Genomic DNA, 26,429 nt, shown 5'->3' with positions numbered 1-26,429 from the left:
AGAGACACACAGCTGGGTTCACCTGAGCCACAAAAAAACCCATAGGACAAAAACACCAGTTGTCATTTTCTCCCATTATGAAGAGAACTGAGAGGGTGGGGAGAATTAAAGCCCACTTTTCACTCTAAGGCTGTCACTCCTGTGGGTTATTCCCCTTAGTTTGTTTTGTATGGGGGATGGGAATGGGAACAGAGGAGGTTAGAAGAGAAGCAGAAGAATTCAGTGCTTAAAAAGGACACTCAGGGGTTTCCCTGGTGGCACAGTGGTTAAGAATCCTCCTACCAATGCAGGGGACACGGGTTCAAGCGCTGGTCTGGGAAGATCCCACATGACGTGGAGCAACTAAGCCCGTGCACCACAACTACTGAGCCTGCGCTCTAGAGTCCATGAGCCACAACTACTGAGCCTGCATGCCGCAGCTACTGAAGCCCGCGTGCCTAGAGCCCGTGCTCCGCAACAAGAGAAACCACAACGAGAAGCCCGCACACCGCAACGAAGAGTAGCCCCCGCTCGCCGCAACTAGAGAAAGCCCGCACACAGCAACAAAGACCCAACGCAGCCGAAAATAAATAAATAAAATACATAAATAAATAAAAAGGACACTCGGGACTTCCCTGGTGGTCCTGTGGTTAAGAATCTACCTTCTAATGCAGGGGACGCGGGTTCGATCCCTGGTCGGGGAACTAAGATCCCACATGCTGCGGGGAAACTAAGCCTGTGCACTACAACTAGAGAGCTGGCGCGCTGCAATTAGAGAGAAGCCCATGCGCCACAACGAAAGATCTCACGTGCCACAACTAAGACCTAACACAGCCAAATAAATAAATAAATTAATTAATTAATTAATTAATTTTTTTAAAAGGACACTCCTCAGTGAAAGGGGTTGGGGGTGGTCTCTGCATCCCAGCAGCAGATCACTAGCACGTGAGGTCCTGCACGTAACCCACACCACCAAAATCACCAATTCTCTAGCAAGTTTGCTCCTCACTCCCCTCCACCTGTCAATGTTCACAGTAGTGCAATTTAAGAAGACTTTTTTTTTTTTTTTGGCTGAGCCCTAAGGCATGTGGGATCTTAGTTCCCTGACCAGAGATCGAACCCATGCCCACGGCACTGAAAGCACGGAGTCCTAACCACTGGACCGCCAGGGAATTCCCAAGAAGACTAATTAGAATTCATATGTGCAAACCAGTCTTCCAAGATATGTTATGGGAAAATAAATGAACGCTCAGTGTAGCAATGGGAGAAGAGCCTCTTAGATAAATGAATTCCTTAGTTAATTCATTTATTCTTTTCAACAATTTACTTCTCAGTGGCCCAGATGGAATTCTTAATAGAAGAGCGAGCTGTTGTTTCCTCAGCCCCATATTCCAAGCCGTGGGACAGAGTGGAACTCTCAGTGAAGTGCATGCCTGTTACAATTAAGGGCATTTTGCGTTCCCTTTGATGAAGTTTTCCTCCCCTTTGCTTTCCTGCTTTATATGTCATTTGTGCGATATCAGGGCGATCAGCCAAAGTAGGAGAGAAGGCTGCACACTTAGCTGCCCGTGTGTTTTCTTTATATATATTCAGTGATTAACGCGGTTGTGGCTTAGCAAATACTCTTTAAGCCTCTTGTGTCTATCTGCTCTTCTCCCAATTGGGGTATGTGCCCCCCTGGGACTCCATGATCAAATGTGGCGACTCTCTGGACAGACGCCTGGATCAGGGTATACGCGTGGGGTGAGAGGAAGGGGGGACGAAGCCCAGTGCATGATAACCGCCCAGGAGGAGACTAGGTTGGACAGTGAGGCAGGGTGGTGGCATACCCTTGGTGGTGACCAGCAGGGGGCCCCTCGCTACGTGGAGGGTTCCAACACCTCTTGCTTCTGTTTGGAAATGAGCTGCGCTTCCTTTAGAGACAGGTATACCTCTTCCTGAGGATCATAGTAGTAGAACTTTCGGATATAAGAGATCAGAGGCCTACGAATAACACAAGAGGGATACACACAAAATGTTATACATAGCTTATGAAAGAAAGACCACCTTTAGTCAACCCTCCCTTCTTTTCAATCCCTGTATGGTTGAGACAACACCAAAGGCTCTTTGTTGCCCTGACAAAATGCCCACTCTCTCACTTATTATAGTTCTGTCTCCCTCCCTCTTCCCACCTCCACTCCACCCTCCACAGAGTCTGCAGAAGGGAAGCCAACACACACACACACCCTCCTCCTTCCCGGCTGTAACGTGACATTTCTAAGTTAGGTGCGAAGACACAGGAGAAGTGAGAGGACGACGCCTGTGAGTTGCCAGGCTCTGCCCGTGCGCCCGGCTCGCGGGCCGCACGAACACTGCGACTGACCCTCCACCCCCGCCCCACCTCTAAAGGCCCCCCGGTACTTAGGCAGCGGGAGATCCGGGATGTGATCTATCCGGACGAGCTGTCGGATTCGGAATCGGCAAAGGTGCTGGAGGGATTTGACGTTGCTGAATCGGGACACTGGATAGAGCAGCTGGACTGGAGTTGGTGGCAGTCCTTCAAGAACGAAAACCGAGAGAAATATTCAGATGACGCTATACAGCTAACTATACTTTTCCTTACGAAGAGAATCCAGGGAAGGGAAATGGGGCTTCTTTACAGTTCATCTATGTGTTCTGTGCAAAAGCCCCCTCCACAAAGGACCGCTGACTTCCACACCACCACTACCATATTTCATACTCAAGGGAATCCATGCTCCCCTCCTGCAGGCCTCCCCAGCTTCACTCTTAACAGCTAAGAGTCTTGCTCTTCAGAGCAGCTCAATGAAAAATGCCCAGCTACAGACTTTGCTCGGAGCCAAGTGGCCAATCCCCGGCCCAAGGCTCTCAGTGAAGGGCAAGAATCAAAGATATCCCTATTGGGAATGGGAGACACTTGTTTAGCATCTAGAGTACCCTGAAGGTGAGGACTCAGAAAGGCTGCTCAGAGGGGTCCCCACCAAATCCCACCTGAGAGGCTGGTAAGCAGAAGGCAACAGCTAGGATCAAATTTTTTTTTTTTTTTAAAGAAGATGTTGGGGGTAGGAGTTTATTAATTAATTAATTAATTTTTGCTGTGTGGGGTCTTCGTTTCTGTGCAAGGGCTTCCCCTAGTTGTGGCAAGTGGGGGCCACTCTTCATCGCGGTGCGCGGGCCTCTCACTATCGCGGCCTCTCTTGTTGCGGAGCACAGGCTCCAGACGCGCAGGCTCAGCAGTTGTGGCTCACGGGCCTAGTTGCTCCGCAGCATGTGGGATCTTCCCAGACCAGGGCTCGAACCCGTGTCCCCTGCATTGGCAGGCAGACTCTCGACACTGCGCCACCAGGGAAGCCCAGGATCAAATTTTTTAAGCCTGTCACTCCTGCCATTTACTTCAAGCCGGGACAGTCACGTTTAGCTACCTCTTACTCCCCACCAACCCTCCACCCCCACCAACCACCCTCCTTGCTTCTGAAATTTTAGGTTGGGTACAGGAACAGAAAAAAAGAGGATGATGCTTTTAAAAGAAAAGCAACTACAGTAGCTTGGGCAAGCTGGCATTGGTACTACTCTGCACACAAGTGCCTGATGACTAATGCCAGCCACGGCTGATGGGAGCCCCACACTCTTATGTTTCATCACAATATCAGCAGACTCAGTGCTGGGAAATTCCAACCCCCTCAGGGGTCAACACCACAGAATGGAGACACCCAGAATGTCAGGGACACTGAAGCAGCTTCAGGGGAACAAAGAATACCCTGGTTTCAATAAACAAAGGGGCTATGGAAAGTAAACAAGAAAAGTGCTCTCAGAAAGAATCTGAGTTGCAAAACCTTTGAAAGAATTCTTTTCTCAGCCATTGCCATATCAAAAGAAATTCTGTAGACAACTTGTTGGGAAATAAAATATCTAGTATTTTTGGAGTTTAATTTCAAACAGTTTTTATATTTTGTTTGAACGCACGAGAAGCAAAAATTAAAGCTTGCAGATTGCCTCCCAAAGCCCTTTCATGGTCATTAACAACTGGCTTTCTAAAAAAAATTGAAATACATGTTATGCTAAACAAGTAAGCTTATCTTAAAATCATTTAACTCATTTAGTCTTCAAAGCCGTATTCAGACAGATAGCACTATTATCCCCATTTTACAATGAAGAAACTGAGGCCTATTGAGCTTAGAGAATGTGCTCACAGCACAGAACCAACAAAGCTGGCCTTCCTTGGACACCTGCTCTGTCTGAGGAAGAGTTTAGCCCAGGGAACCTCCAAGGAGGGTCCTCCAGGAGTCTCCTCAGAGTGCCTGCCCCTGTGACTGTCTGACACGGGGGCTGTCCAGTCAGTCACAGCTCCTTGATTCAGGACCAGCCTCTCTTAGTCCTTGACTTCTCACCCCCATCCCTTCAAATCTAAGGCTTATATTTTGAAGCACTGTAGCCCTCCTCCACCCACACACACCATTAAAAAAAAAAAAATTCACACATGGATTTTTCTCTTGACTATATTTAAACTCAAGTGGTTTTAAAATGATTGGGGTTCAAATTTCTCTTTGAATTTTATCCTTTCTCTCATGTTTTAAAAATAGTCTTTAGTAAATTAAACTATGACAAACAGAAAGCTTCCTGGGGGCTTGGTTGTAATATTGCTAAACTCAACATGACGTTTCAGAGATAAAAGTAATTTATGCACCTAATTATTTATTCCCAAAGAAGGACTAAAGGACTTGTGCTTAAAGAGGTCAGGATAATAAGTAGCATACAATTATCTGATTGTTTGCCTACTTGAATTTTAATGACCATATATACTTGCCTATTTAATTGTGTTACTTTTAGCCTTAAGTTCACAAATAGCAATTTGAAACCTGTTAATTCTCTGATATTCCCTGGTTTTGTCCACAAACACAGCAAATGATTGAAGCTCTCACATCCAGAGCTTGTTAACAGATGAGGTCAGAAATGGAAATAAATCCAACATAAGACACCAGTGCAGCGAAAGTGAAAGACAAGGTAGAAGAGTGATCATCAAGAACTTTCCTCTGGTCCTCATGCCAGGGTCCTGGGCACAAATCCAGTTTCCAGCCCCTTGGCTATTTTCTCTTTCCCCAAAAAGGAGCAGGTTAGGAGTGACAAACTTCTTTCAGGTCTGAGCACCCAAACACCCAGGTCTTCCTCCCACAACAAACTGTTCCCTGAAGGCCAGAATTATCCAGCCCCAAACTTGTCAATAAGGTCGAATTGAGAAATCCTAGGATACAAGGAAGACATAGCCCTAAACAAGTAATCATGGCCTAAATGATGGTTACAAAAGAGGAAGCGACCAATTTCCTTAGAGTTATCCAATTCAAAGGGTGATTAAAAAAACAAAAAGTGTTTTCTCTTCAGGCACTTCACAGATGATGGAGATTCTCCCAACTAAGAAGGACACATTCACTTTGAGTTCTGGCTCTCAACAGCAACAGAAGTTTTGTGCTAATCCAATCACATTCTCTTTCTGAGATTGCTGCTTGGTGTTAGGGGTTTAGTTTACAACTGTGAAATGGACCAGACTGAGGTGTAATCAGCAACCTCAGATTTACCATGACCATGCTCCAACACTGCCATGAGAAGAGATAAGGGGCAAGCCAAGCTCAGGTGCCATCATTTTTACCAACAATTCCTCCCCCAGAGGCAAACTATTCCATTTATTAAATTCCTTCTGCTCCTTACTTGCCACCATCCAGAACTTTCCCATTAGTCCCAGCTTTAAAATTCCCATAATCCCTGGCATCCTTTTACACCAGTCTGGATGTGCTGCGACTGCATCCAGCTCTAGATCTGAGCCAGAAAAACCTGACTTTGCATCCTGACTCTGCAACTCACTGCACATCAGTTTCTTAATCTGTATTTTATTTTATTTTATTATTTTTATTTATTTTTTTATTAGTTTCTGCTTTATGATAAAGTGAATCAGTTATACATATACATCTGTTCCCATATCCCTTCCCTCTTAATCTGTATTTTAAAAAAGAAAAAAAAGAAAGGGAGACTGTAACATCCCTTCAAAGGATTTTTTGTAAGGGTTAAATGAAATACTACTAGCCCCCTGCAGGCATTCAGTTATCATCATCCCGAAGTCTAAACAAAAGGGCTCCTTTCAGAATGCACCGTGTTACAATCCCTGGTGCAGGCTGACAGAGCTCAACCTACATTCTAATCACTCTACCACTTCCTCACGGGAATCCTCCCCCCTAAGAGAGTCAGCCTCACAGAACGCCTAGACCTCTGCGATAAGCAAAGGAAGGCAGCAAACAATGGTAAAGGAGAACACTGGCCTTGCCTTCTTTGTCCCAATCCTTCAAAGAGAGGTCTAGGGGTAAATACTAATTCGCTTTGCCTTGTCAACTTGATTACAATTTTAAGTGCAAATGGATATCCTACCTGCAGCATGCCTCACAGGTCCTAGAAAGACAGTCTCCACGAATAAACACAATTCTGACTTCTTTATGTCCTCTCCACAGATCCCAGCAAACTCAACCTGCAATTGGCTTACTGCTATTTTTTTCCCAGAACAGAGGGTGGGAAATAAAGCACAAGATTTGGAGTTAGTTCGTCCTCAGTTTGAATCCTGGCTTCAGCACTGAGTAACCTTTAGAGTAAGTGGCTTTACTTTTTTTTCTTCTGAGAAAGTCTTTATTCCTCCTTTATTTTTAGAAGATAATTTCGCTTGATACAAAATTCTAAGAGAGTGGTTTTTTGTTTCAAAACGTTAAATATTTCAATCCACTCTTTTATTTCTTGCATGGTTTCTGAAAAGAGGTCTGATTTAATTCTAATCTTTTTTTTCTCAATAGATCTTTATTGGGGTATAATTGCTTCACAATACTGTGTTAGTTTCTGTTGTACACCAAAGTGAATCAGCCATATGCATACATATGTCCCCATATCCCCCTCCCTCTTGAGCCTCCCTCCATCCTCCCTATCCCACCCCTCTAGGCCATCATAAAGCACCAAGCTGATCTCCCTGCGCTATGCTGCTGCTTCCCACTAGCTACCTAACTTTACATTTGGTAGTGTATATATGTTGATGCCCCAGCTTCCCCCTCCCACCCCGTGTCCTCAAGTCCATTCTCTATGTCTATGTCTTTATTCCTGCCCTGCACCTAGGTTCATCAGTACCATTTTTTTTTTTTAGATTCCATATATATGTGTTAGCATACAGTATTTGTTTTTCTCTTTCTGACTTACTTCACTCTGTATGACAGACTCTAGGTCCATCCACCTCACTACAATTTACTCAATTTTGTTTCTTTTTATGGCTGAGTAATATTCCATTGTACATGTGTGCCACATCTTCTTCATTCTTGGGCCTCACCCTTAAGTTTCCTCACTGACAAAATGAAAATAATCTGTTTTTTTTTTTTTAGTAGACCAATCTATTAGCTAACTTTAGGGCTTTTTTGCAAGAAATTAGAGCTACTGAAATAAAGAACCTGACAAAGCACCTGGCACATGATAGGCACTCAATAAATAGTAGCAATCACTGCAAGCTCTGACTCTTAACACTGTTAAAAATCTTACTCAAAATTTCTGCAGGCAGGGCACATTTGTGGAATGAAACGTGCTATACCTGAGGAGTGCAAGATTCCATGAAGTCTCTCAATACTCTACAAGTAGATACATGCTCCAGACTTCAGAATCCTCTGAGAGGGTTTCCCTGGTTCACCCACAAACAGAGCTGATTACCCACCCTGTTCCTGTCAATCACTGTCATGTCTTGTATTGAATTTAACACGTGCTCTTGCCTTTATCTTCCTACCTGTCCCCTTTTTTAAGCTAAGAGCTCTCTGAGCGTAGAGAAGTGGCTTATTGTTGATACTGAGTTTAAAAAATAAATGTTTGTTTGTTAAATAAATACCCCAAAAGCCACAAACTCTAAAGATTGCTAAGCAGAGTCAGTTCCTGTAAGAAAGGATTCTAACATTTTCCTTTTAACGAAGTCAACTGCATGAGACCCAACTGTCTTGACAGCACTGAGGCAAATACTAAATGAAGTGAGAATTAATACAGTTCACACCCTGTCGTGCCTTATTGAAACCACCAAGATTATAAAACACACTCCTGTAACCTGGTTCAATCCTGTTACTGATGTTCCGCTGGAGGCTTCCCTGTAACTTCTTTTTAGAGCAATTTCTTGGCACCCAGTTTGTTTAAGAATCTTAATTTGGTTCAATGGCAAAGCATGAAGTTCTCATTTTAAGTTCTGTTTGTATCTTACAAATTTCTCAGTTAATGTGCTTGCCATTTTACTTTTTTCCAACACTATAAAAGCAGATTCCTGCAAACCATCCTTTCTCCCCACCCTTCAATAGAGACTATATAGCTACCTCCCTACTTGGGCAGAAAGACTACATAACCACACCAGCAAGGATGGGAACGGCCCAGTGCTCCCAAACGGAGACTAGTCTCTGTATTCAATACTGGTAGGGATACGGGACACAACAAAAAGTATCTACTCTTTGGACTTCCCAGGTGGCGCAATGGTTAAGAATCCACCTGCCAATGCAGGGGACACAGGTTCGAGCCCTGGTCTGGGAAGATCCCACATGCCGTGGAGTAACTAAGCCCAAGCGCCACACTACTGAGCCTGTGCTCTACAGGCCGCAAGCCAGGACTACTGAGCCCGCATGCCACAACTACGGAAGCCCTTGCGCCTAGAGCCCATGCTCTGCAACAAGAGAAGCCACCGCAATGAGAAGCCTGCACACCACAACGAAGAGTAGCCCCTGCTCGCCGCAACTAGAGAAAGCCCGTGCGCAGCAACGAAGACCCAATGCAGCCATAAATAAATCAATAGGTAAATAAAGAGTATCTACTCTTTGACAGAAAGTTTCGTACAAATGGACAAAATCCAGAGCAGACTGCTATTAAATTCAGCCTCCTTGACACTCACCATTTCTAGTGAATACTCTTTTACTTTCCCTGTTCCCCAAGGAGATGATCTAAGCGCTCTCTGTTTCACATGTAAGTGTGAGATGCCTGGATCAGGGACAACGAGATACCTCTGCAAGTTAAATATTCACATGACTCCTGGACATCAGTGGTGGGATCAGTTTTTTTCATTCATATGATCAAAGAAGCAAAGATTCCTTCTCAGTATGTTGAGGGATCAAGTCCTTCTCAATACAAGGGCAGGAGATTAGCCACTGGGCTCTAGGAAGAGTGGTTGCTACAAGAGCCAGGAAGAAAAGCTTCAGGTAAAAATGCTTCAAGTGTTTTTGGTTTTGTTTTTTTTTGGGGGGTGGTGGTGCAGGGGAGGGGATAGAGATCCTACACTGGATCATACCCAAGTCAGTTAAATAATTAATGTAACTATAGCCTTACCTGGAACCCTGGATCTCAAGAAATAGAGAAACTTCCCATTCTTGGAGTGCATGATGGCTCTCTTAATGAACTCCACCACTGATTGACAGCGATCCTCAAACTTGGGATGACACCACAGGCTGAAGGTTCCTGCCATGGAAAGTTAAGGAGAGGTAAAAATGCAAAACTTACTTCGAAAAGGTTTGAGAGGCTTGCTTGAACATTTTAATGATTCTCACTTCCGGGAGGGTAGTTTTTAGTCAAGCTGAGTCAGACAAAGGTCCCTGTTCCTGCTTGTTCCACAACTAATGGAAAGATGTCGCCTTTAATAAGACATACATTAGGTCTTACAAGGTTTTTGTTAAACAATAATAAATTCGAGTCAGAAAAAGAGATATAAATAGATCTTGTTGGCTATCAACACAAATCTTTAAACCACAGACCATAAAGAAAAGACTGCTACAGCAAAAGCGAGTTTAAATGAAATACCCTCAAAAAGATCTAAGTCTTCAAGTATGCATGGAATAGTCCAGGAAAGACAAGAACAGCAGTTTTTGTGGGTCTCACTCATTCATATGTGTGTTAGGCACAAAAATCAAATTCTAAGTCTTTTCTTCTGTAATTTCTTTTTTTTTTTTTTTTTTTTTTTTCGTATGTGGGCTTCTCACTGTTGTGGCCTCTCCCGTTGCGGAGCACAGGCTCCGGACGCGCAGGCCCAACGGCCATGGCTCACGGGCCCAGCCGCTCCGCGGCATGTGGGATCTTCCCAGACCGGGGCACGAACCCGTGTCCCCTGCATCGGCAGGCGGACTCTCAACCACTGCGCCACCAGGGAAGCCCTCTTCTGTAATTTCTAAAATCCCATGCTCCAACGTGTTACAAAGATCCCACCCCAAACTTTAGAATCCCAAAGGCAAAAGGGAATCTGAACTCCCATGACTTTAAAAAAAAAAAAAACAACAAAAAACTCCAACAACTAAAGCACTAAATCCAAAGGAGTCACAAAAGGGATACTAATCACTCAAGAGAACTATAGATTTGAGTCTCCCTAACTACTCTCACAGGATCACTTTAAAAGACGAAGACAGGGCCTCCCTGGTGGCGCAGTGGTTGAGAGTCCGCCTGCCGATGCAGGGGATACGGGTTCGTGCCCCGGTCTGGGAGGATCCCATATGCCGCGGAGCAGCTGGGTCCGTGAGCCATGGCTGCTAAGCCTGTGCGTCCGGAGCCTGTGCTCCACAACGGGAGAGGCCACAACAGTGAGAGGCCCGCGTACCACAAAAAAAAAAAAATAAAAAATAAAAAAAAAAAATAAAAATAAAAGACGAAGACAAATGTTCCGTTGCAAGCTGGCAACTGAAAGGCCCACAGGCTTCTATTAAAAATTCCATTTATTCAAGGAAGAAAAGTCCCTTTGAACAAAAAGTAACTGGAGAACCATTTGAAAACGCCCTCCCATTCCTGGCATCTCACCTATCAGGAACCTAGAAGTCAAGCATTTATTCATCATTTCCATGGCCTAGTCACTTATCATTTCAATAGGTTTATAAAAGCACTTCACTCTGAAATGCTTTGTTTTTTTTGTTTGTTTGATTTCTGTTTTTAGAAACAGCAGGAAAACAGGCAGCAGTCTACCCCACAGTTCTCTAATTCTCAGGTCTTTGGACTGAATGAAGTTCCTTTCTCTTCATGCATCTCAAAAGCAGAGGTGGAGGGGCTTCCCAATGCAGGACACATGGGTTTGAGCCCTGGTCCAGGAAGATCCCACATGCCACAGAGCAACTAAGCCCGTGCACCATAACTACTGAGCCTGCGCTCTAGAGCCCACGAGCCACAACTACTGAGCTCGTGTGCCACAACTACCGAAGCCTGTGCACCTAGAGACTGTGCTCCGCAACAAGAGAAGCCACCACAGTGAGAAGCCCATGCACCACAATGAAGAGTAGCCCCTGCTCGCTGCAACAAGAGAAACGCCCCGCACGCAGCAACGAAGACCCAATGCAGGCAAAAATAAATAAATAAGAAAGCAGAGATGGGGGCAGAGGAAACCATGGACAAAGCTATGCTGACCTAAACAGGTACTTCCTGTCTAACAAGAGAAGCAAACCAAATAAATCCCGCAGCACATGGCTGAGAGCAGGAGAGAGACAGTGGTGCCTGAGAAGAGCAGGAAAGAGCCCCTTACTTGAAATGCAATATCTAATATAGCTCATTTGAAGTTGATCACATGTGGGAAGAGTATGAGGGATAGGGGGGCAAGTCCCCGAAACTCCCCAGAGTTCTCCACACTTTTTAAATTTGTAGCATATTACAAATTTTTGACAAAGGATGTATTAGCCAGCCCTACCACCAATGACCATCACAAGTTTGTGGCCCAAGTCAGATACAGAATGCCCATCCAGACGGCGGTGTTGAACAAGTCAGCTTCTCGACATCACTGGAATATTAAGCACAACCGGACCACAGAGGGGGAAGTACTGCCAGGAAGGAAGATAGACAGTCTAAAGTACGTTGATCCCACAAACTCTCGTAGAGTTCTGATGACTATTTCCTATGAGACTACAAAGCTGACCAAAAGAAGACATAATTATCACCACGCTGCCTGGCAAGAAGAGCTGATGTGACTGTCAGGCAAAGAAATTCAGAACAGAACAGTCACAGGATCAACAAATTCTCCCCTTTGTATATATGATTTAATAGTAAATATCTCTAGATGGTAAGTTTAATTATAAACCAAAGTTTGGAAGAATGTGTCTAATGGTCCTAGGTTATTTCTTCTACCAAGAGTTTTACTGGCTTTGTTCTGTTCTTCAACAGTCTTCTTCAGACTCTCCAATTTAGTAGACAAGATGCTGAGAATACTTTTACACGGCACCCTTAGGCTCCTCCCAACCCCCACCAACATTTCTTCTAGTGATCGAAACCAGTGCCCATATCAGAATTCAATTGAGTCTACGAGATTTTCCTCCCCATTCACAGTTCCGTTTCTATGAATCCTTCCCATGAAAAAGTCAGATAGCAAAGGTAGGGAAAGGAAAAGGGGGAAGAAGGCTTCCTTCAAATGCCAGCACCTCTCACCTCTGTAGTGCTCCATTCTGGTGTGATGGGTGATACCCTGTGATCGGAAACTGAGGCTCAGGATATAACGAGGATCAGAGCTGTCTCGTACCAGGAAAGAACCATCGGGCTTGCCTTTCAGCTTCATCTCTGCATCTTCCCAATTCATCGGCCCCCAATACCAACCACACTATCAAAGAAGAAGTGGTCAAGTAGTTAACAGAACAGAGAAATGTCAAAGTTTTCAGCACAATTTCTCTTACCGCAAGAACCCCGTTTCCAAAACGCTGCAATAGGTAAAAGCTGCTAGGAGTGTCTCAACCATTAGCAATGAACACCAGGTTCATCACACTTTTAGGCCTCCAAAGTAACAGAAAAATAATTTTACAATTCCATTACCAAGGCCCTACAAAGAAGAGAAGAGCGACCTGGGTTAACTATGTAAACATTTCTCCATCACGTTCAGATTTTTTTTTTTCAGATTCAATTTTACAACGTCTCTTATAGAACTAATAATAGCAGCATACTGTTTTGTCACTGTAAATACAGAGGCAAGGAAACTACTCTTCCTCTAAAAATAATAAAAGGGGAGCTGGTACAGAATTAGGAGAATGCAAGAGGAGGCACCACCTACCTTCTCCAGCTCTCGAAGGCTGGCTGCAAAGCTGCTGGAGTCGGGCCGGTAGAGGGGACACTGGAGGGGTGGCGGCGGGTGGCTGTGCAGGGATTCGGCTGCTCGGAGGGGAGCGATCCGGGGAAACGCATCTGCAGGGCAAGAGAGTGGCGGTCCCTTGTCCACCCTCATTGTTCCCAACCTCAAGTAGACCCTCCCCCCAAAACAAAGAGGCTAACTGAAGAGGGGCAAGGCATTAGAAGATAAGCTGGAAAGGGTGGAAGCCAAAGCAGCGGGCAAGAGCTGGATGGGCTGAGACAAAAAGCTGTGTGGGCTCGTGTAAGCTGTGAAGGATGGGTGGGGGCGTTCAACCCCAGGAAAGGGGTAAGGAGCAGCTCACTAACCTGACTAAGGTGACTACTTCAGGGCCTTCACCAGCCTAGAGCGATTCCAACTTCTCCCACCTCGAGGTGAAGTGCCGGTAAAGCAGCCTTGGAAATAGTGACTCGCTTACTTGCCCGGGAAGAGCAATCATTTTGCCAGGCAAGTAGACTTTGCCAGGCGAGTAGAAAATAATTCATTTCATTCATTTTATTCCTTGGTACTGGAGGCTGGCAAAGCAGGTGTGGGCTACTGAATGCTTGGTACTTATTTACAAGGCTGCAGTAAATGCTAAAAGCTTAGAAAAACCACAGAACTTTGAAAACCAGCAACATATTAAACCTCCTCCCTCTACTAAAATTAAGGCAGTTTCCTAAATGATACCGACTCAAAGACTGCAAAACAGTTTCAGCAGCAAAGAGACAAAAATATCCAATAGTCTTTTATCTCTACCAAAAATCAGATTCACCTCCATAAAGAAAACGGGTTAGAAAAAACAGTTCTTGGCCTCATTTCCAAAGAGTTCTGGTCCAGCCAAGGAGATACAATTTAAGCTTTCTCATAAATTCTGTTATTTCCATAAATAAATTTCTCCCATCCTTCAGAAGTATATCACTTGGTACTCCCCACTCTTGCAAGTCCTGCGTCTAGGCTAAGCTAACCTGGGGCATGAGGTGGAGGAGGCGGAGGTAGGGGGAAAGACTGCAGGGAAGACCCCATCGGAGCCACAAGGACAGATGTAGGCAGCGTCCCACTGATATCATCTAGAAGAGAGAACAAAAGCAAGAGGTTCAGAAATATGGGCACAGAATGAGCAAGGTGAAGGCAGAGGAGAGGGAGAAGGATCATCAGGCTGCCCTCTGGGGCTAGATGGCCTGACCTTCACCCTGTCTTTTTGCACACAGGGCAACAATCATCTTAATCTGGTTTCCTTGTCTTGAAAGCAGGAAAGTAAGGATATCCCTAAAGCTGCCCACTAGCAGTAGATTCAGAGCAAGATAAATACCCTTTATAGATAAATAAAGGTCGAATCAATATATGGACAGTAGATGTTATAGCATGCAGGTAAGAGACCCATTCAACCACTTCAGGAGAGGACAGGGGTGCTGAGAAAGGGACAAGAAATAATTGGGCCATCATGAGAAACCCAGGAGCTTGTTTGGCTCCTGGCAAGGAACAACAGGTCCATAGAGCTCACCCTCCCACTAGGGCAAGAAGACAGAGAGGGGAGGAAACTATACCTAGGAGGCTGAGGCTTCTTCTTGGAGGAGGAGGGGGAGTTGGAGGGTGTGGAGAGGTCAGGCCCCGCTGAGAGATGTCCACGTCCACAAGTGACACAGTTTCGCCTGAGGGATTCATGGAGCAAGCATGTTACAGGAGCACCCTGCCCAAAGCCGAGGCCAGGAAGCAAAGGGAAGCAGAGGGCAAGCAAGGGAGGCTAGAGAGGTCCATGGCTCTCAGAAAGCTCAGAATCTAATGCTCCTTGGCTGGAATCCCACCCCCCGCCCCAAAAAAAACCACCTGAGAAGTCAATGTTAAATTCCATCATTCCTTTACCCTGTTAAGGATCAAGGATCTTTAAGACAAAAACACGGGACTGACAGGTGAAAAGCCAACTAATCCTGGCTCTGCCACTGAGAATACAGCCTTGGATAAGAGTCTTCTTTATTCAAATAGAACCCACACCACTTACTTTTTTACAGGTTTGTACACCAATTTTTGCCTCGGAGAGCAAGGCAAGCAGCTTGTTACAAGCCCAAATGGACATGGAAAGCAAGTGCCATTAAAATGTAAGAACTGTTAAGCTGAATGCAGATAACGGTCCCAATGTTAGCTCCAACTTCTTCCTAAATGGCTTTCCGCATCTAGATTTTCCAGGATATTCACTCATAAGAGAACCAACCATTTCAGATATCCATTAATTCCTAATAGTTGAGGCTGCAAAGGCCGAAAAGTGCATTTACAACCGTAATAATTAACTACTTCCTCAGTCAGCCAAAAGTCAGGCACATGGTTTCCTTACTTCCCAGCATGTCACGCAGCTCTGTTCTCTGCCATATACACTCCTTCTTGCCACCCAACCCCGTCTAACCTCTCTCCACTTGAATCACCAGAGAACGAAGGGTGTTTTATCAACAAAAGGTTGACAGCCAAGAATAAGTTTGTTTTGGTAGGTCTGATCCACAAGTCAGAATTTGGGATTTCTGTAATTTGGCCCGTAGGATGTTATTTCCAACACCTTTTTCTTATTTGGGAAGCTGAATTATCCCTCAGCTAGAATTTTAATGTTTCCCAGTTAAGAAAATGAGGTAACAAATATCTCTAAAAGGCCAGGAGCTGGGTGTTCAGAATCTAATATGGTTTGTTTTTTCGGTACGCGGGCCTCTCACTGTTGTGGCCTCTCCCGTTGTGGAGCACAGGCTCCAGACACGCAGGCTCAGCGGCCATGGCTCACAGGCCCAGCCGCTCCACGGCATGTGGGATGTTCCCGGACCGGGGCACGAACCCGTGACCCCTGCATCGGCAGGCAGACTCTCAACCACTGCGCCACCAGGGAAGCCCTAATGTGGTTTTTTTAACAAAGGTCTTGAACACTAATTAAGATAAGCAGAAAAGCTCTTCCAAAAGTCATCAGTGGAAGTTCTAGGAACTCATCACACAGCTTAATGACTGAGGGCCTAGCTGCCCAGAGCAATGCAATGAGCCCGGGTTTCCTGAAGGGTCAGAGAGGTCTAGATTGTAGGCACTTAAAGGATGTAACTCAAGAGAGCTAAGCCTCTTTGAAATAAGAAAGTGGAACCTGAAACTACAAATGTGGGTTTCATTACTTTAAAAGGGAAACAACTACTAACTAGAAAGACATTCTGCTACAGGATAAGATCCTTTAATTCTTTGCTTGGGATAAGAACAGAGGGGATATGAACAGAGGACCTCCTTCTCCACCTGTGCCTACTGCAGGCACCAACTCGCCTGTCCTGACAGCTCACAGCAGTCTACCCAGTGATGGGGGTTCCACTAGCCGGCTTAACATTTTCCTGGAAATGTCCAGTCCCAGATCATAATTCTTGCAATCATCTTTTTTGAGGGACACAGTATCCAAAAGAGTTTGAAATTGGGATTCGGTTTAAAGGCTTCTCAGCCATGCCCAGTGAAGAGCGCTCAGTTTCTGAGATTTGAGGCTGTGTGCTCCAGACTTCCTTTTCTACAGCTCATTCAAGCAGGAGCTTCACACCTCACTCACATAACAAAAGGTCTCCCTCTCAGAAGAAGCTCCCCTTTAAAGCAGAAGGCAAAAGGATATTTGACCGCTTTCCTACTTTAGCAACTGTGTTCCCTGCTGCAAGAGGAGAGACTTAAATTAGATCCAATGAAGAACTCTTTAACAGCTGCAAGAACTGCTAGACCCTAAAATGGGTAAGACAAGAGTTCATGTGATCCCCTTTGCCCAAAGTCTTTAAAAATAGACCAGATCATCATGGATCATGTTTATTAGATAATCCATGAACTCCCTTGGAAGCAGGGACAGGAAGTGTACGACTTTTGGGGAGTCCTTTATGCGCTATGAGCCTATAAATTTGTAATTTCTACTTTTAATTTATATGTGATGACCCTGAACTAAAGCCTGCATAACTGCCAGGGCCACCTAATTACCAGCAAGCAGTCTCTACCTCAAACTATAAAGCATCCAAAGTCAAGAATACGTTTCACACCATAAAAATAGCCTCACCCCAAACCCAGCAGGCACGAAATGAAGAAAATAACTGCAGACATGCTTGAAGCTCCCTCTGAGATGCACCTGCAAGTGTTTCCTGACTCATCTCAGAACACTCGTGCTTTCAGATGTCAGAAGAAAAAGAAAGAGATCACCCTTACCTGTGAACAGGGGGCTGAAGGAGACTGGAGAAAAGGCACTTTGAGTTCTTGTCAACCTGGGTTTCCTGAGGGGTGAGAAGCACACAGAGAATGAGGTGCGGAATGAACACACATGCATTTAAATCACTGCAACAACAACAACAATAACAAAAAATCACTGCAACACTCAATTCCAGGTGCACCAAAAAACAAAGCAAACCCTAGTCGTTGTCAGCCACACTTTTGTAATAAAGCCTAAAATTTAAAGGGGGAGAATAAAACAATTAAGGCAATTCCTAAATAGATTTGGTTACAGAATTCAGCAGCCTGCAAAGCAACAAGAAATCTCTTTGGAGCTTTCCGCACCCATCACATTAAAAGATTAAAACACCTTGAGTGGTAATTAGTAAGTCCATTTCTAGAGGAAGCAAGTCGGACACAGAGTTGACTTTCACATGGGAGCCAAGAAAAAGGTTCTTGACCTGAACAGGTGCCACCTCAGAGCACCAGCTTTCCCTCTGGGCCTGCCCCTACGAGTAGGAGGTCCCAAAATGAACCAGGCAAGATTTCTGGACTTGAGAACAGCACCATAGGACACACATGCAATCTTCAACCAGTAAGAACTCTGATTTTTGCAAAATGCCTCCAAGCCATAGGTCAAAGCCAAAGGGGAGCCTCTTCAAGTTAGGAGCTCTGCCTGGCACCCAAAGAAGACGGCCTCTTCCCCTTTTAGAGCTGCCGGTCGCAGCACTCCCCCCAGGACTGCTCCTGCTACTGATCCCGAACCAGCGGGAAAACCCGGATCTCCTGTGAAGACGCACTAAAGGTAACTTCACTTTGCACCAGTTTCAGCTGGCTTTTGGGCGAGAAATGAAAGAAATCCAAAAGGCTCTGACAAAGACTTTCTGGCTAGAAATGTGCTGAGCTCAAATAACTCGCCTCAGAATGATTGAATTGACTAAAAGGGAAAGAAGTTGAGGAGGTGATGAAAATATGCTATACCTAGACTGTGGCAGAGGTTATGATTTTGACATTTGCCAAAATTAATAGAACTGAGCAACTTTAAAAAGGTGAATTTTAGGTGGTATACAAATGATATGTCAAAAAATCAGGCTTAAAAAAAAAATTCTACCACCAAATTAAATGCTTGACTCCACACCTTGCAGCTGGCTCACTTTCCAAAATTACTCTCACCCAAAGGTTGAAATAAAACTTCAACTTCACCAACAGACAGGGCAGAAGCAAAGAAAATGCCAAATGAAATCCTATTTTAAAATATTGACTTTGGAAGATCTTTATTCATTTACATTTTAACAGAGAGGTCTGCACTTCTCAGAACTCACTTCAAACAGAATTTCAAAACCGTACTGTGAAGACCTTACTCAGAAATAGCCAAGACGCCGCCGGAATCCCTCTCCTGACCTATCTCACACGCCCTCTGCAGCCGCCTCCATGCTGAGACCTGAGAAGTCTAATGATCCGTGCCCACTGTCAACGCCCCGCCCACAGCACACACAGGAGAGGTGGCTACATCAGAACAAGACACAAGCACACACAGTCCCTCTGTTTATAAAAGTTGCTCATGGCAGTCTGCAGCTTAGTTGCAACACTCCAGAGGGCTGGAATGGAAAGTTAATTCCACTGGACATTCACTTGAAGACTGAAGAGCTTTCAAGCTGATTTTTATTCAGTCACTTGTGGATACAACATGAAACTCAGCAAGCAGAAACCTAAAGCACTGGCCTTTCGAAGGGTTCACACCTCAGCCATTTGGCGGTTTGCCTCTTTTCAAAGGAAGCTGCGTGACTCTGCCATCTGCCCACACTGGGGACGAGCCTCCTCAGTGCCAAGCACTGAAGAACAGCAGTACCCAAACGCACACATCTTGGGGAGGCCTTCTCACTCCAGTTCATCTCCTCCCCGCCCCTGGCATTCTGAAGAAAATCATAGTTTCTAGGATCTAGAAAAAGAAATACATACGACTCTAAACCCAGGCAGAGCCCTTTGAGAGCCCTAGGATGGCTTTTTTTCTGGCAAATAAGGAAGGTTAAAGAAGTAGAAGTCTAAGAGGCTGAAAGGCTGATAATAAATATGAGTGCTTCCTTTTCTCTTTGGGGAGATGTTGTCTAACTGAAAATCCAAAACAGTTTCTGTCTCAAGGATCCTGAGAGCATTCTAATGGCAGTCATTCATGAAAAGACCAATCTAGACAACCGTAAAAAACAAAGCAAGGGAATGATGAACATAAAATTGAGGATGGTGGTTGGTTACACGGGGGAGGGGGGATGTAATCAGGAAGTAACACACAGGGGTCTTCAGAGGTACTGATAACATTCTATTTTTTAAGCTTAGTGATGGTTACCTAGGTACACATTTCATTATTATTATTGTACATACACTTGATACATCTCTTCTTGTATATATGAAACATTTAAAATGATAACCATTCTAAGCTGGATGTGCTGTTTTTTGGAGAGCAACATGAATGACCCGGCTCCAGATAACATTTCTAACTAACCCTTCTATACTACATTCCCGTATTATTCTATTCCTCCCCAGACCACCTTGACAAGCACTAGGGTACAAAGTTAAGCCACTGTAACTCTGCCAGTGGGCCACTTGCATCTTAGCAGCAGAAAGACCTGACGGGTGGTGTGGGGTAGGACTTGGTGGGCTATGCCTCAGATGGCAGAACAAGACAGGGGCAGCAGAAGACCTTAGGTAAAGGTCTTCTCTGAGGCAAGTAGTCCTTTGTGTCAGCTATGCACTGCTTGTGCTGCAGGTAACAGAGATAGGATGCCTCTGTCCATTTCCACTCTGCAAATTACTAACTGTGTGGCAACGGATCTGTGGGATAAAAGGAGTTCATTAGACTAGACAGGCTGACAACACACTGATATAACCACTGGCCACTTTTCAAACTCCTTGAAGCCTAAAGTAATGCTTTCCCTCTCTTGTCCATAAATCCCCTCTACGGTATCCTAAGGCTTACACACGTCCTTTTCTAACTTCTAAAGTAGGATGTCCAAATATTAGGTTTTGCGGCCACCATTTACCTTTGCCCCTGCTAAAGCACACAGTGCCAAGTCAGCCAGCCTCTGCCATTTCCAACGCATCATAAGCCAGTGTCTGCTCATGAGCTACAGGCACAAAAACCACGTGTTCATTTTTAGTTCCAATACACAGACATCTGTGCAACAAGGTCAGATCTGAAACTCCACCATAAACCAACTAAAGAACCGATGGAGGGAACTTCCAGAGAAGAGCCCAGAGGTGTAGCCTAAGGTCTAAAACCTTAGGAATGATGTCAGTGGGCAACATGTTAAGAAGTAAAAGACACAAGACTCAAACGGACAGAGATTTCTGAAGCCAGGCTGCTCATTCCAAAAGAGAGCTTGTCAACCACAACCACTTCATGGAAAGATAGTTTAAAAGATCAACAGAATATGGACCCAAAACCCAAACATAAAGTCAGACCCTCCTTGGGACTTCCCTGGTGGCACAGTGGTTAAGAATCTGCCTGCCAATTCAGGGAACACGGGTTCGAGCCCTGGTCCTGGGAAGATCCCACATGCTGCCAACTAAGCCCGTGCGCCACAACTACTGAGCCTGCGCACTGAGCTCTAAGAAGCCCGCACACCGCAACAAAGAGTGCCCACTCTCCACAACTAGAGAAAGCCTGCACGCAGCCACGAAGACCCAATGCAGCCAACAAATAAATAATTTTAAAAATAAAAACACTTGGAGTTAAAAAAAAAAAATCAGACCCTCCTCACCACACCATAAAATCATTTTGCTCTCAGCATGTCATGCTCTTTCTCAAAAAGACCCCTTAGACCTGAAGACCCAAGAAAACAGAGAAAAGGGTTTCTCATGTCTGCCAGGTCCGTCCACGACAACAGGGCCCCAAATTGATGCCAAGGGAGCCTGCCTCTCTTTCCAGAATTGAATCTTTTTTCCCAGATAGGAAACCACTACAGAACTGTTCTCCATGTTTCCACCTCACAACTATGAAGACTGCCAGTAATATCCTCAACCGGTAAGAAGGAAAAAAACAACCCTTGAGAAATGAACAAGGCACCCATTTCCAACCAAGTATGTATTATGTGATGATTCAAAAAAGTAGGATCAAATGCTATTTCTCACCAAACACAAAGGAAGACAATCAGCTAAACATATGTGAAACAGACAAGGGAACTTCACTGGTTTTCCTGAAATAGCAATCGTATATAACACTGAAGCCCACGGGCATCAAGCCCAGCTCTCTGAATTCCAACATATGTGTGTTACACGGCCTAGCCCAGTTCTCCAGAACAGAAACCTGATTAGCTGGTGGGCCCATTCCTTCCTTCACTTCAAAAGAGTTCTCTAAGTTAACTCATACTAGACCTAAGACTCTGTATATCCAGGAAGGTCAACTTAGCAGACTCTAAAGCATCTGAAAGGAACTGAAGTTTGCTTAATGTTAAAATATGTAAATTGTTAATAAGCCTTATTAATGACTGTGGGGGGACTTCCCTGGAGGTCCAGTGGTTAAGACTCAGCGCTTCGGGCTTCCCTGGTGGTGCAGTGGTTAAGAATCCGCCTGCCAATACAGGGGACATGGGCTCGAGCCCTGGTCTGGAAAGATCCCACATGCCGTGGAGCAACTAAGCCTGTGCGCCACAACTACTGAGCCTGTGATCTAGAGCCTGTGAGCCACAACTACTGAACCTGTGCGCCACAACTACTAAAGCCCGCACGCCTAGAGCCCATGCTCTGCAACAAGAGAAGCCACCACAATGAGAAGCCCGTGCACCGCAACGAACAGCAGCCCCTGCTCGCCACAACTAGAGAAAGCCCATGCGCAGCAATGAAGACCCAACACAGCCAAAAAAAAAAAAAAAAAAAAAGAATCCTCCTGCCAATGCAGGGGACACAGGTTCAAGCCCTGGTCCAGGAAGATGCCACATGCCGCAGAGCAACTAAGCCCATGTGCCACAACTACTGAGCCTGCGTTCTAGAGCCCGTGAGCCACAACTACTGAGCCCGCGTGCCGCAACTACTGAAGCCCGTGTGTCTATAGCCCGTGCTCCGCAACAAGAGAAGCCACCGCAATGAGAAGCCAGCACATCACAACGAAGAGTAGCCCCCGCTCGCCGCAACTAAAGAAAGCCCGCACGCAGCAACGAAGAGCCAGCGCAGCCATACATACGTACATACATACATACATAAATAAAAAGACTCTGCGCTTCCACCACAGGGGGCGCAGGTTCTATCCCTGGTGAGGGAACTAAGATCCCACATGCGTGCGGCATGGCCAAAAAAATAAAGAAATAAAATAAAATTTAAAAATGACTGTAGGAGGTACTTTCTAGTGGTAGCTGTGGGGAAGGTAAATGCTGAGAAGAGCAAAGAGAATCAGGCCCAGAGGTTACTGTAAAAGCCCCAAATTATACAGCAAAGACTGCAGAGACTCAATTAACTCCAACAATAAGAAGGCAGGCATATACTTTCTGGCAAAAGACTGACATTTCTCATGGCTTCCAGGTCCTACCAATCAAAACAAGAGCACAAGCTAAAAAGCCAAACTTATCCTTCCTCCCAACAGGGCAGACTTACTAAGGAGGTGCAGATCCATAGACATCACAACTACCCTGGCCAGACTTATCAAGCTTCTCACAGCTGCGAGGCTGCCAGCAAGACTGGCACATAGTAAGCTGTGGAAAAGCTAACAAGAAAATCTAACAGCACCAAATCCTAAGCACTAAAAAAAAATCACCAGTTCAATCTTACTACTTCTCCTCCAAAAGCACAAAATATTCCATCTCAATTTCTCTTGTCTTCACTCTATTCCTATAAGGACAGGAACAAGACAGGAATCACTCCCATTTTACAGATTAAAAAAAGGGGGAAGTATGAAGAAGACAAAATTGGCCCACATCCCGCAGCTGATGCTGGAGTCCTACATGGAATCTAAATGTTCACGTTCTCTGCACAACATGCTGCCTCCTAACAGCAGTCAACCAAACGTTCAAACGTGAATACCTTAGCTCCTCTCCAATTCATCAGAAAAAGCTCTTGGACCAAAAAATGTAATTCTCCAGTGCCCTGAACTAAGCTTCTTTGCGGAGCTACAGCCCAATTTGCTCTGCAGTAGAAATCTGTATTGTGCTTAGTGTGAGGGTTGGTCACAGAGCAGCCAATGACCATTAAATTCTGCTTCCAAATGCAAAAAACCGTATAATGTTATATGCCTTTTCCTCCTCCTAATCTATTAGACATAGCGGCTAATTTCACGCCACCCCTCCTATTGGCGTCTCTGGAATCTTAGACCAAGTCCTGGTCAATATGGAACAAAGGCAAGACAAACCACAAGAAAACTAGCAATCTATCCCATGTCATTACCCACAGCTTCAATCCTGCCCTCCCCCCAGCTGATGAAAATTTCAGCTACACTGGTTACGTGGAGCATCGAACGCAGAGCCTACCACGAAAAAGCTGCTTCAGCAGCCACACTTTTCCAGACCTGAGCTCCCGGCGTGAGTTCATTGGGAGGCAAATGTGGAAACATACGTCTACCTGAAGGGGCAACACGCATCAACCTACTCATTTCCTCAGGAAGTCTGGGTTTGCTCTGATCCCCAAGATAAGCCCCTGGCCCAGCTGTTCAGAAAAGGCAACAAAGTCAAACTGACCAAGGGAATTCCCTGGCGGTCCAGTGGTTAGGACTCTGCGCTTCCACTGCAGTGGGCACAGGTTCCATCCCTGATCAGGGAACTGAGACTCCCCCCGTGCCACATGGTAAAAACAAAAAGAAACAACAACAACAAAAAACTGACCCCACACTTTCCTCTTGAAGTACAAGTTCCTTTGAAAGGATGAGTGGTTTCCAGTCCAGATCACACCTTAGGACCGACTAGGGAGCTTTTTAAAAATTCCAATTCTTGGCCCTCTGATCTTTCCCCAAAGCTCCCCACGTGATTCTGGTGAACAGTAGTTCTCAATGTTTTTCAGCCTTGGGTTGTGGCTACCAGTGCATCTCATGAATCCATCACATGAGCTGCACCAAAACCAATTCCAATCTTTCTAAGAACCCACTCAACAGTGCAAACCACAATGGCAGTTACCACAAGGGAAGTCTCATTTCACTGACACAAAAGTTGACAGCTTTTCTAAACTGATGTATAAATCTAACACTGGATATCAGAGAGCCGTTCACTCTTCAGAAATGCAGGGAAAAAATGTCTAAGTTTGGAATTTTCATCAATTGGCCTAGAACTCATGTACTAATGTACATGAGTATACCTCATACTTAGACGTCTCATGTGGGTTTGAGAGCAAGGCTATTTTCTGTTCTCACAGTGGTCAGCATACAGGCTTGAGATACCAAGTATATCTAAGACACCAACCAAGAAAATATTAAAACTTTGAACAGAGATGCCCAACTGACTGCTGGCCTACAGCTACACAAGTCTGTCACATCATCTGCATGCGTGAGTGTGAAGGGGGTGCTGGTACACAGACAGAATAAGCAAGGTGGTCAAACACAACACCAACTTTTTGCCCCAAAGGCTACACCTTTCCAGCAAGCCCCCTGCCAGGGGTAACGGTAGACAGACACCTTGGAAAAACTTTAAAAGCTGGGCCAGGGTGGGCGTCGTGGGGGGGATGGTTTGGAATCATCGCCCAACTAGAGAGATGCTAACCAGCTGATAGGTGTCACCGCGGGAGTGAATTCTTAGAGTGAAGGCTGCTCCCACAATCAGCTCTAACCTAATGGGCAATGTCACCACCTTTCACCCCAAGTCTCCGCCTCCTTACGAAGACCATATCTTAAGAATTGTCAGGATCGTGTTAGCAGTAGACTAAAAGGGAAATGAAACAAGAAAAGGAAGTCTGTCAGCCAGCCCCACAGCCCCCCAGCCGGTCTCACCTCCCGGCGTCCAGCTCCCGGCCCGCAAAGCCTCCCACGTCTGTCAGGCTCGCAGCTGAAGCAGCCAGCTCTCCGGAAGGCCTCTTGCCGGCCCCATCCCCACCGCCGGAGCCACCGTTGCAGCTCTTCGTGCGGAAGAGGCGACTGAGGCGGATTTTGAGGGAGCTCTTCCGAGAAGGGCCCGCGAGCGGCCGGAGGGGCCCAGGAGGAGGCGGGGGTGGGGGAGGTTGCTGCTGCTCCCCTCTACTCAAGCGCCCTGGAGGGACCAAGTCCTGCACCGGGAAGGGCACCGGGGGTAATTCAGGGCCCGGGGGCTGCAGCAGAAGCCGGCCGCCCCCTCCTCCTCCGCGGCCCGGGCTGCTGAGCTCCTCTTCCGAGCAGCTGTTAGTCTCCAGGCTCTCGGCCTCCGACTCCAAGCCTTCCAGGACCAGCAGCGCGTCGCTCGTTTCCGTGGGGTCCTCCCCGGCCTGCGGGGCGGCAGCAGGCGGCTGGGGCTGCGGAGGGGGCGGCTGCGGGGGGCACGGGCACGGGCAGCAACCCCCGCCGACCGTCTTGACCCCGGGCCCCGCAGGCTGCCCGAGCCCCAGAGCCGCCAACTGCGCCTCTAGTCCAGCCGCCGGGCCCCAGGACCGCTCGAGCGCCAAACCCGGCGGCAGGGCCTTGGGGTCCAGGGCACAGCGGTGCCGAGGACACAGCAGTTCCGAGGGTCCCGGCTCCCGGGCCGCCTCCGCGTCCTCCTCCTCCGGCGGCCGACCCACGTTGCGGAACACCATCAGCTGAGGCGGCCGGGAGCCCCGCGGGCCCGGCCGCGCGAGGAAGGGTGGCGGCGCGGGGCCATGGCCCGGAGGCGGCGGCGGCGGGCCTGGCTCGGGGGCCGCCTCTCCATAGCCGAGCAGGCGGCTCAGGACGCGGTACGAAGCGGCCGCCGCCGCCGCCGCCTCACCATCCCGGAGCTCGGCCCCCTGCATCGGGGAGAGGGAGGGAGGGCGGGCGGCTGGGAGCCGGGCTGGGGTGGGGACTAGGCCGGGCCCCTCCGGAGCCCCGCCCGCCGCGGCCCCCGGAACGACAGTGCGAACGGCCGCCGCGGCCTCTGCCTCATAAGGGTGGGGGGCGCGCGGAGCCCAGCGCGAGCCCACCCTGCGCGGCGCCGCCGAGCACCGCCCCCAATGCGTCACTTCCGGGTGATGGTGGCCACGCCCCCTCCCCTGGGCGTGCTCGCGCCGGCCTCTCCGAAGAGTGACGTTACGCGGGGCCTGGGCCGCTATTGGCCGTGAGCTGCTTCTCGCCTAGCCCTTAGTCAGG

General features: G+C 46.6%; 1 protein-coding gene across 1 annotated transcript; it reads right to left on the bottom strand.

Annotated features, from left to right (window-relative positions):
- Positions 1-1,838: 1,838 nt before the first annotated feature.
- Positions 1,839-26,268, bottom strand: SOCS7 (suppressor of cytokine signaling 7; the record flags this gene model as incomplete). Its single annotated transcript, XM_079724625.1, has 9 exons — positions 25,128-26,268; positions 17,234-17,298; positions 14,602-14,706; positions 14,023-14,124; positions 13,001-13,131; positions 12,388-12,556; positions 9,331-9,459; positions 2,380-2,515; positions 1,839-1,962 (listed from the first exon to the last, which is right to left on the bottom strand). Exons 1-9 carry the CDS (start codon positions 26,093-26,095, stop codon positions 1,839-1,841), a joined length of 1,929 nt encoding a protein of 642 aa, XP_079580751.1. The 5' UTR covers positions 26,096-26,268.
- Between the last annotated feature and the right edge of the window lie 161 nt (positions 26,269-26,429).

The sequence above is a fragment of the Hyperoodon ampullatus genome (genome assembly GCF_949752795.1).
Source record: "Hyperoodon ampullatus genome assembly, chromosome: 19".
In the NCBI taxonomy this organism is placed as follows: Eukaryota; Metazoa; Chordata; class Mammalia; order Artiodactyla; family Ziphiidae; genus Hyperoodon; species Hyperoodon ampullatus.
Note: the sequence above shows the minus strand (reverse complement) of the source record. Positions and strands in the feature narration are given on the sequence as shown.